At 40.4% G+C, this 11,457-nt stretch overlaps 1 protein-coding gene across 1 annotated transcript; it reads left to right on the forward strand.

Moving 5' to 3' along the window:
* The first annotated feature begins 7,332 nt into the window (after nt 1–7,332).
* adi1 (acireductone dioxygenase 1) lies at nt 7,333–11,455 on the forward strand. Its single transcript, XM_020500937.2, has 4 exons — nt 7,333–7,711; nt 8,272–8,391; nt 8,557–8,736; nt 10,985–11,455. Exons 1-4 carry the CDS (start codon nt 7,586–7,588, stop codon nt 11,099–11,101), a joined length of 543 nt encoding a protein of 180 aa, XP_020356526.1. The 5' UTR covers nt 7,333–7,585; the 3' UTR covers nt 11,102–11,455.
* The last annotated feature ends 2 nt before the right edge of the window (nt 11,456–11,457 follow it).

An 11,457-nucleotide genomic window follows, 5' to 3' on the forward strand; every position in this document is an offset into this window, starting at 1 on the left:
TACTCTTCGTTTGTCCCCAGTCTTTCAGTGTGTAGACGAAGGCTAAAGCATGGGTGTATATTTAACTACTCTGCTGCAGTCACTAGGAGTTGTTAGCAGTTGAAGCCGTTTGTTTGGAGGCTCGCTGCCGGGTTAGCTGGCCCCCTGGCTCCCCTCTCCACTCTTGACAGCTGAGCTATCCCACTGGGCACACCACGTCATTTCAACATGGAAATGTGGGTAATATTTGGTTGAGACGTTGACCAGTGACATTTCAACTTTTATTCACCCACTCAAAAAGACAGCCAGAAGTTTGTTGAATTACTAATGTGTTACAACTAAAAGCACAAACAGTTGTCATCAACCATTTAAAAGCACAGAAAAGGCCTAGATCAGATCACACGTTAACCAGCGATAGCCGACACCCGCATAGCTGGTGCTTTGGTGGTGTCTGAGGTAGAGCTGTGAAATCAGATAGGCTGCTCGTGTGGTCATTGTCACAAAGTCACACCCGTCTCACTTTTGTGAGAAGTTCAGAACGAGAATGTGTAGACTAAATAGAAATAAGGCACGAGGTGGTGTGGTAAATGGCCAATATACCACGGCTAAGGGCTGTTCTTAGGCAAGACGCATCAAATCAAATCAAATGTATTTATATAGCCCTTCTTACATCACCTGATATCTCAAAGTGCTGAACAGAAACCCAGCCTAAAACCCCAAACAGCAAGCAATGCAGGTGGAGAAGCACGGTGGCTAGGAAAAACTCCCTGGAAAGGCCAAAACCTAGGAAGAAACCTAGAGAGGAACCAGGCTATGAGGGGTGGCCAGTCCTGTTCTGGATGTGCCGGGTGGAGATTATAACAGAACATGGCCAAGATGTTCAAATGTTCATAAATGACCAGCATGGTCAAATAATAATAATGACAGTAGTTGTCGAGGGTGCAGCAGGTCAGCACCTCAGGAGTAAATGTCAGTTGACTTTTCATAGCCGATCATTAGGAGTATCTCTACCGCTCCAACTCTAGAGAGTTGAAAACAGCAGGTCTGGGACAGGTAGCACGTCCGGTGAGCAGTCAAAATATATTTTTTGTCATACCTGTGGTATATGGTCTGATATACCACAGTTGTGGTTTGTCTTATTTGTCTTAATGCAACTCTGTGCAGCCAATGGCAATGTCCACTTTAAGTATGAGGTGGCAGGGTAGCCTAGTGGTTAGAGCATTGGGCTAGTAACCGGAAGGTTGCAAGTTCAAACCCCCGAGCTGACAAAGTACAAATCTATCATTCTGCCCCTGAATGGGCAGTTAACCCACTGTTCCTAGGCTGTCATTGAAAATAAGAATTTGTTTTTAACTGACTTGCCTAGTTGAATGATGGTAAATAAATGTTTTACAAAAAGTATAATGCCGAGAGCCGCTTGTGGATTTTACAGCTCTAACGCAAGTCCATCTCAAACTCCCGCAAAACAAGCGTGAATCGGCAAGAGTGAATCTGATGGAATCTAGTCCAAGGTTAAAATGGGACTAAAATGTGAGATATTTAGTATTTATACAACAACTTCATGTGTTGTCACAGTGCTTCATCTAATATCACAACCAAAATGACCTGGATTGCAGTTGAGATTACATTAGAAGTACATACTGTAGTGCAAGTGATCAATGCTGTTCGAGATTTGGGACATATTATTATAACAATGGTGAAGATCTCCACAGACCTGCAACCTTTACACGCCATCTTGAACATGCACGCTTTCTATCATTACATAAGAAGACATTTATAGTTACAGTCACCTCACAATGTGGCCATGGATGTGTTACTCATTTTAAGGTTGAGTACAGTGCCTTCAGAATGTATTCACACCCCTTGACTTTTTCATAATTTTGTTGTGTTACAGCCTGAATTTAAAATGGATTAAATTGTGATTTATTTTGTCACTGGCCTAAACACAATACCCAACAATGTCAAAGTGGAATTATGTTTTTCAGAATTTGTTTACAAATTAATATACAAATGGAAAGCTGAAAGCTGAAATGTCAATAAGTATTCAACCCCTTTGTTATGACAAGCATACATTTCAGGCGGAATAACCTGTTTAGGGGATCTGCGTAGTTCTGGTACCGGTTCCGACTGACATTTTCACTTATAAATCTGTGGACACTGTAGATCAAAATGAATGATAGACCTGGTTCCCATGGACACAATATTCAAATTACTTTGAAACAACATTGATTCAACCATTTTGTGCCCAGTGACATGCCACTTTTCTCTCTCCCATGCTGGGATAATCCAGCACGGCCAGCCACCCCAACCCACCCCAGAGGCAGTCCAAGACACTGCCAGTTGCTGAGCTAGCGAGGGCTGGGGCTGCCAGGTTCTTCAGGACTTTGGCAGTTAGCTTACAGCCCAGACTGCTTCCATAAAAATAAACTAAATTAGCTTACTAGCTAAATGTGTTGTACAGTATATTGTTTACAGTGTCAATGGGAATGGTTGGCATCGTTGTGAGGTCAACGTGGGTGTTCTACTGCTGTTGGACATGTGAAACGGACTTGTGGGATCTGGAGCACAGCCTACAATGGGTGAGAGGTAAAGAGTCCAATGAGGACATAACAACAGTGTGATGCACATTTCTCAATGTTGTCTAATCACTAAGCAGAAACAACAACAAAAAGTGAACAGTTACTTCACAATAGCCATCCAATCCTCTACTTTTTCATGTGCCTTAGGCCACTGATTCTCCTCAAAAACACTTCTGTTCACACATACCCGTCACTTGTGTGGGTGTAGTGTGCAGATGTAATGCTTTGCACAATCAAAGAACAAGCACACACACACTAAGAAAGAGAGCGAGAAAGAGAGAAACCCACTGCATGGGGCTTATACAGTGCATTCGGAAAGTATTCAGACCCCTTCCCTATTTCCACATTTTGTTACATTACAGCCTTATTCTAAAATTAATTCAATACATTTTTCCCTCATCAATCCACACATTGACCATGCTGGTCATTTATGAACATTTGAACATCTTGGCCATGTTCTGTTATAATCTCTGCCCGGCACAGCCAGAAGAGGACTGGCCACCCCTCATAGCCTGGTTCCTCTCTAGGTTTCTTCTTAGGTTTTGTCCTTTCTAGGGAGTTTTTCCTAGCCACCGTGCTTCTACACCTGCATTGCTTGCTGTTTGGGGTTTTAGGCTGGGTTTCTGTACAGCACTTTGAGATATCACCTGATGTAAGAAGGGCTATATAAATACATTTGATTTGATGATCACCCAAACAGAAATACCTTATTTACATAAGAATTCAGACCCTTTACTATGAGACTACTATGCGTCCTGTTTCCAATGATCATCCTTGAGATGTTTCTACAACTAGATTGGAGTCTACCTGTGTTAAATTCAATTGATTCGTCATGATTTGGAAAGGCACACACCTGTCTATATAAGGTCCCACAGTTCAGAGTGCATGTCAGAACAAAAACCAAGCCATGAGGTTGAAGGAATTGTCCATAGAGCTCCAAGAAAGGTTTGTATTGAGGCACAGATCTGGGGAAGGGTACCACAACATTTCTGCAGAATTGAAGGTCCCCAAGAACACAGTGGCCTCCATCATTCTTAAATGGAAGAAGTTTGGAACCACCAAGACTCTTCTTAGAGCTGGCCGCCCAGCCAAACCGAGCATTCAGGGGAGAAAGGCCTGACAGAGTTCCTCTGTGGAGATGGGAAAACCTTCCAGAAGGACAACCATCTCTACAGCACTCCACCAATCAGGTCTTTATGGTAGAAGCCACTCCTCAGTAAAAGGCACATGACAGCCAACGGTTGGAGTTTGCCAAAAGGCACCTAAAGACTCTCAGACCATTAGAAACAAGATTCTCTGATGAAACCAAGATTGAATTATTTGGCCTGAATGCCAAGCATCACGTTGAGTGAAAACCTGGCACCATCCCTACGGTGAATCATTTTGGTGTTAGCATCATGCTGTCTGGATTTTTCAGCGGCAGGGACTGCGAGACTAGTCAGGATCGAGGGAAATTTATTTATTTATTTTATTTTTATTTCACCTTTATTTAACCAGGTTGGCCAGTTGAGAACAAGTTCTCATTGACAACTGCGACCTGGCCAAGATAAAGCAAAGCAGTGCGACACAAACAACACAGAGTTACACATGGGATAAACAAACGTACAGTCAATAACACAATAGATATATCTATATGCAGTGTGTGCAATTGTAGTAAGATTATGGAGGTAAGGCAATAAATAGGCCATAGTGGCGAAATAATTACAATTTAGCGATTAACACTGGAGTGATAGATGGAGTGATAAAGTACAGAGAGATCCTTGATGAAGACCTGCTCCAGAGTGCTCAGGAAGTCAGACTGGTGCGACAGTTCACCTTCCAACAGGACAACGACTCTAAGCACACAGCAAAGACAACGCAGGAGTGGCTTCGGGACAAGTCGCTTGGCGACTCTGGGCCACTCTGTCCTTGAGTGGCCCAGCCAAAGCCGGGACTTGAACCCGATTGAACATCTCCGGAGAGACCTGAAAATAGCTGTGCAGCGACGCTCCCCATCCAACCAGATAGAGCTTGAGAGGATCTGCAGAGAAGAATGGGAGAAACTCCCCAAATGCAGGTGTGAGAAGCTTGTAGCATCATCCCCAAGAAGACTCGATGCTGTAATCGCTGCCAAAGGTGCTTCAACAAAGTACTGAGTAAAGGATATGAATACTTAAATGTGATATTTATTTATTTAAATGTTAATACATTTGCTACAATTTCTAAAAACCTGATTTTGCTTTCTCATTAAGGGGTAACGTGTGTAGATTAATGGGGGATGAACAATGTAATCATTTTCTAGAATAAGGCTGTAACATAACAAAATGTAAAAAAGAAAGGGGTCTGACTATTTTCCGAATGCACTATATTGTCGAGATGCTCTCAGGTGGCAACATAGTACTCTTACTTGGTCTTGACCCGTTTTGTTTTTTGACATCAAGTTCATTGCAGCTCTTGATACCTAAAAATACAGATGATCCAAGGGTTAATACACTCTGCGGTCTTGCCTCTGTTGTCCTGTGCCACTCCAAGTGAATCATTGTGAAACGCAAAACACACAGTTGTTTGACAGCCTCTTTCCTTTCTACGCATTATGTCATCCCATATGAACATGTGGTATCATAGAGTAGATCTATCCAAGCTGAGGGCATCATAAGTATATTTGGATTGAATGTCATATTTCCCACACCCAGATGAGGTCATGTGGTCAGTTCCAGTAGAAGGAAGGAGGTTTGTTATTTTTTCAGTCTGTATTTACCCTTGAGATGGTGGTCTTATTTCAGAGAATCAGCACGTTGGTTAATATGATTCACATTGATGTGGCTTACTAACGTAAAGTAGCCCTCATTACCTCACACTAACTTGTCTCAGATAATCAATGTGAATAGAAATCACACTGAACAAATACAAGATGACCGTCCAAATATCCCACCAACAGAGTTTACATAATGATGCAATTATTTTTTGTCTTATTGATATCAGATTAAAAAAGGATCAAAAAGCTGTCATTCTTATAGGCTGAGTTATTGTCCTTATGCACACAGTATATACTGCATTGCATTTGAACTATTTGTGAGAAGTCAACAAAGTCACCTTCAAGCTACTGACATAAAAAGAGACTATAATGTATACTATGGAAGGAATACTATAGTATACATAAAGTAGTAAAAAAAGAGTAGTGTATATATACTATAGTAATTATTGTAGTGTTTTTGCAGACTAGTATTAAAGGCAGTGTTTTTAGGGACGGTATTATACTGCAGTATTTACTATAGTGTTTTTGTGGACTGTAGCAAGGTATACTATAGCATTTACTAGTGATGTTACGTGTGATAGCCAAAACTCTGAGGCATTGCTGACTTCGAAGCTGTGTGCCAATGCGTGTCACAGTATCAGAAGAACGTCATCAATGACGTCAGAAGCTTCGTTTGATCCAACATCGTAGTGTAATGCAATGAACCTGGAACACAGAGTGTATGTGACTGCTCCATAACAACATTTTGGTGACACGGGTAGAAAACAATTCTGTTGCGTTGGGTTTGTCATATATATACAGTAGTCAATATTTCCTGTGTTGCATCTTCAAGAAGCATGCATACAAAGAGCGTGTCATTTTCAATTCATGTGATTCATGCTACAGCTAAATTCCTATTTAAATATCACTGATATGAGAAAACACAGGATCACACAATCCTGACTGTTTTATCACCTCAACTACAGATATGAATGATTAAGACAGGAATGTTGTGTGTGTCAACTACATGGCCGCCACCTTGTGGGGAGCTGTGGATAGTACAGTGAAGCTACAACAGTGAGGCAACATTCCACAGGCCACAATCAACTCTATGCCAAGGGCTGCATGAGGCAAATGGTGGTCACACCAGATACTGACTGTTTAAAATAAAAAAGTATGTATCTGTGACCAACATATGCATATGTGTGTTCCCAGTCATGTGAAATCCATAGATTAGGGCCTAATTAATTTATATCAATCGACTGATTTCCTTATATAAACTGTAACTTAGTAAGATCTTTGAAATTGTTGCGTTTATGTTTTTGTTTAGTGAAAATATACAGTGGATCTCCACCCTATGAGGTTAGAATAACATTTACATTTAGCAGGCACTCTTTTCCAGAACAATTAGGGTTAAGTGCCTTTTTTAAACGCACATCAACAGATTTTTCACCTAGTCGGCTCAGGAATTCAAACCAGCAACATTTTGGTTACTGGCGAAACACTATTAACAACTTGCTTTCAGTTTTCCTCTTTCCACTCTGACCACTCCCAGACAGTCCTGACAAAATTATTGCTTGAGAAATTGCTCTTTGCAAAGAAGTTCTTTTTGTTTCTTTATTTACCATTAAAATGAAAACAATCACAATAAGGCACTTAATTGTTACCCAGAAATGATTTGATGATTGAGATTTTAAGAAACGGCTGCATTGGGCCTTTAAGTGAATCCCTCCTCTTATGGTAGAGCACTAATGATTTATTTGTAATGGCATATTCAGCGGGATAGACAATACAAGTGCTCCCACCTTTGTTCTGATGAGGTAGTTGAAAGTAGGGATCTTTGACAAAAAAAATCAAGGGTTGCTGGTTCAAGTCCCCCTCAGGTTGTCCCTCCTCAATCACTGCTCTAACAGACTGCTGAAATCATATGTTGAATTAGTTATTGACATTGCAATGAGTTGATATGCGAACTTTTATTTTGAACGTTTCCTCATTACCATTCCAAAGTGACGTTATCGTTTGTTTTTATCACGTGCATGTTCTTACCTAACTATCTACACATTTCTCTTTAGGGATGAGGTGGGATCTATTAGAAGCTAGTAGGGGTATTTATTTATATTTTCTCAGAAATACTGAGTTAGGTAGCAGGATTTAGAAATGTGGAGCTAATGTTGTAAACCGTCATTGACCACACACTCCAGCACAGTAGGTGGCAGAATGCAACTTTAACGTTTGCGGACCGCCATTACATCATAGAAGAACAAGAATAATAAGAAGATTTACCTTTGTTTTAATATTTATTCAGTGCTATACCATGGCGTCGATTGAGGCTTGGTTTATGGACGATTCTGACGAAGATCATAGGATGCCACATAAACTAAACCCAAACGAACCCGTGTCTTTGAAGGAGTTAGAAAATATTGGGGTTTTCTACTGGAAGGTAGTTAGCTAACTAGCGAGCAAGGCGGGATAACAACTTGGTAACTTCAGCTATCAAGAAAAAGTTGTCAACGTTTAGCTGGTTACGTTATCTACTTCGTTATTTACTGTCATTCACGTCTGTGAATGCAATTGTACACAAATAAATGTGACTGGCTAAATTGGATTGCATATAGCGTCTGAGTCGCCAGCCTTGTCTCATAGACTAGACGTAACATAGTAAACGTTATTCGCGGGACGTCAAATTAGTATATTTTACGTTTGGTGTAGTTATATAAAACGGGTTACTTAGGCCAAAATAAGGTGTATGGGTATTCTTATAACGCGAACATCTATCAATCCAAAGGTTGCGTGTTCGAATCTCATCACTGACAGCTTTAGCATTTTAGCTAATTTGCAACTATTTAGCATGTAAGCTAACTTTAACCATTTAACCTAACCATTTAACCTAGCTAATGTTAGCCTAAAAAAAAAAGATTTTTTTTAATGAGACTAGAGACAGACTAGATTTTATGAGACTAGAGACAGACTGGTTGATTCTGTACTGTCCATGTCTTCCAGTTAGATGCTGATATTTATGAAACAGACCCTGTGCTGGAAAAGATCCGTAAAGACAGAGGCTACTCCTACTCCGACATCATCACTATCGACAAGGACAAACTACCTAACTACGAGGACAAGGTAATGCCTGCGTACAGTGACAAGAACATATTTGAGGGTGCTCGGAGTCAAATTCCAATTGTTTCACTTTTTATTTTGTACGCCAATATTAGACTTGTAATAATGATACTTTATAAAAGCACATTAATTAAAAGTGTCCTGCCATTTGTGCACTCTTGTCCCAAGCTGAAGATGTTTTTTGAGGAGCACCTTCACCTGGATGATGAGATCCGCTACATCCTGGATGGCAGGGCCTACTTTGATGTGAGGGACAGAGAGGACCGCTGGATCCGCATCGCCATGACCAAGGGAGACCTGATCACTCTGCCTGCAGGCATCTACCACAGATTCACTCTGACTGAGACCGTATGGCTCCATTTGTCATTTGGCTGTTTACAACACCTACAGTAAAACTGTCCAACATGGAGGGCATTCGATTATCTGGCCCGGGTTGCCCTGGTAGAAGGCGAAAAGCAATTGCATTAGTTTTGGAACCAGGCTTCCTCCCAGGCGTGAGCCAGGTGCCCCGCTCGTGGCCGATGGTTAAGTGACGTAGGTTAAGTACGTGGAGTAATGAGTAGGTGTGAGTAATGAGTAGGTATGTGTTTTCACATGCAGAAGTGATTACGTTTGATAAAGATGCTATATCTACCTTCCTAATGAAAACTTGAACCTATATTTGATGGGAAAAAAATATGTATGTTTCTGAATGAAGCACCATGCTGCCTTGTTGACAAGACTAAGCGGTGCAGATTACTGTTCCAATTGAGAAGGGCCCTGATCCCTCATCACTTATGCTTTTTCACGTCACGGGCCACAGACCGGTACTCAGCATAATTGAATCCACCCAGTGTTCCAAACAGGACATTATTTGTCTTTTTACCTAAACATGTAAACACTATCTGATTAGAATTTATAGCGTGCAGTGCAGTGCAGTGGAATGACATTCACTCTCATGGGATGGGTGGCTCCCTCACTGCTTTTTCCTGTTGATATCACTGGCCATACAGTGCCTTCTGAAAGCATTCATACCCCCTTGACTTATGTTTTTATTACTGCTTGAATTCCAAATTGATAAAATCTTCTTTTTCCTCACCCATCTACACATAATACCCCATAATGACAAATTGAAAACATGTTTTAAGAAATATTTGCACATTTCTTAAATAAAGTACAAAAATATCTTGTTTACATAAGTATTCAATAAATGTTAGAATCACCTTTGGCAACAATTACAGCTGTGAGTCTTTCTGGGTAAGTCTAAGAGCTTTACACACCTGGATTGGACAATATTTGTACATTATTCTTAAAAAATGATTCAAGCTCTGCCAAGTTAGCAGGAACATTCAATGTCGTCTTGGTAAGCAACTCCAGTGTTGATTTGGCCTTAGGTTATTGTCCTGCTGAAAGGTGAGTTTTGTCTCCCAGTGTCTTTTGGAAAGCAGACTCAACCAGGTTTGCCACTAGGATTTTGCCTGTACTTAGCTCTATTCCATTTCTTTGTATCCTAAAAAACTCCCTAGTCCTTGTCCATGACAAGCATACCCATAACATGATGCAGCCACCACCATGTTTGAAAATATGAAGTGGTACTTAGTAATGTTGGATTTGCCCTAAACATAACTTTGTCCTGAATATAAAGCATTAATTTCTTTGCCACATTTTTAGCTGTTTTTCTTTAGTGCCTTATTGCAAACAAATATTTGTATTCCTTACAGGCTTCCTTCCTCCTTTTCACTCTGTCATTTAGGTTAGTATTGTGGAGTAACTACAATGTTGTTGATACATCCTCAGTTCTCTTACCACAGCCATTAAGCTCTGTAACTGTTTAAAAGTCACCATTGGCTTTAAGTCATGATGAAATCATTGAGCGGTTTCCTTCCTCTCCGGCAACTGAGTTAGGAACAACGCCTGTATCTTTGTGGTGACTTGGTGTATTGATACATCATCCAAAGTATAATAACTTCACCATGCTCAAAGGGATATTTTATGTCTGCTTTTTTACATGTATTTTTTACCCATCTACCAATAGGTGCCCTTTGCGAGGCATTGGAACACCTCCCTGGTCTTGTGGTTGAATCTGTTTGAAATTCCCTGCTTGACTGAGGGACCTTACAATTATCTGTATGTGTGGGGTATAGAGATGAGGTAGTCATTGGAAAATCATGTAAAACACTATTGCACATTGAGTCCATGCAACTTCTGACTTCTGCACATTTTTACTGCTGAACTTTATTTAGGCTTGCCATAAAAGGGGTTGAATACTTAGACTCAAGCTTTTTGTTTAATTAATTTGTAAATTATATAAACAATGGAATTTACATTATGGGGTATTGTGTGTAGGCCTGTGACAATCTCTGTGGAAAAAGTTGAGGGGTGTGTATAATGTCTGAAGGCATTGTAGACTGGTGCACCGCGGCTCAGCTTAATCGAACTCCCTCAATGTTTTCAGTCAGGTCATGTGGTTAGGATAGGATATGCACACACTGCCAGCAGTTGACCTATATGAATATGAGAATGTCTAGGTCTAGAGCCATACTGCATGTCCAAGTCACAAGTAAGATTTTAAAATTTCAAGTAAAATGTTGATTGTTTTTCCTCATGCATTTTACAGAACTACACTCAAGCCATGAGACTGTTCGTGGGGGAGCCTGTATGGAAGGCCTACAATCGTCCAGCAGATGAGTTTGATATTCGCCAGAAGTATGTGAGCGCTCTCCAATGTGCTTAAGACGAGCAACAGGTGGTACTGAATGGATGCAATGTCCATAGAATTACACGATTTCTATGACCAACCAATCTTCTAGGAACCAATTTAGTGGAGTTGGATAATCAGAGACTCATCTCATGACAAAGGCTTTTGTATTATCAGGTATTTCAACTCATGCAGTGCCTACATTGTAAGCAATTATACAAATTAAAACACCACTTTCTATGATTTTGTCTGTTGTATTGCACCACTCAAGGTCACATTCTATTTTTGTAACACTAAGTCAGTGAGAATCAAGTCTAGTAAGCTGTTTGTTACCTACGGTGAACTAAAATGCCAGTAAGCTATCACATTAAAAAAATCACTCTTCAATCATT

This window comes from Oncorhynchus kisutch, linkage group LG14 (genome assembly GCF_002021735.2).
Source record: "Oncorhynchus kisutch isolate 150728-3 linkage group LG14, Okis_V2, whole genome shotgun sequence".
NCBI classification, from domain to species: Eukaryota; Metazoa; Chordata; class Actinopteri; order Salmoniformes; family Salmonidae; genus Oncorhynchus; species Oncorhynchus kisutch.

Coding starts and splice junctions, on each gene's coding strand:
- adi1 (XM_020500937.2), top strand. CDS start 7,586: ATGGCGTCGATTGAGGCTTGGTTTATGGACGATTCTGACGAAGATCAT. Junction 7,712..8,271: donor TTGGGGTTTTCTACTGGAAG/GTAGTTAGCTAA, acceptor CATGTCTTCCAG/TTAGATGCTGATATTTATGA. Junction 8,737..10,984: donor GATTCACTCTGACTGAGACC/GTATGGCTCCAT, acceptor TGCATTTTACAG/AACTACACTCAAGCCATGAG.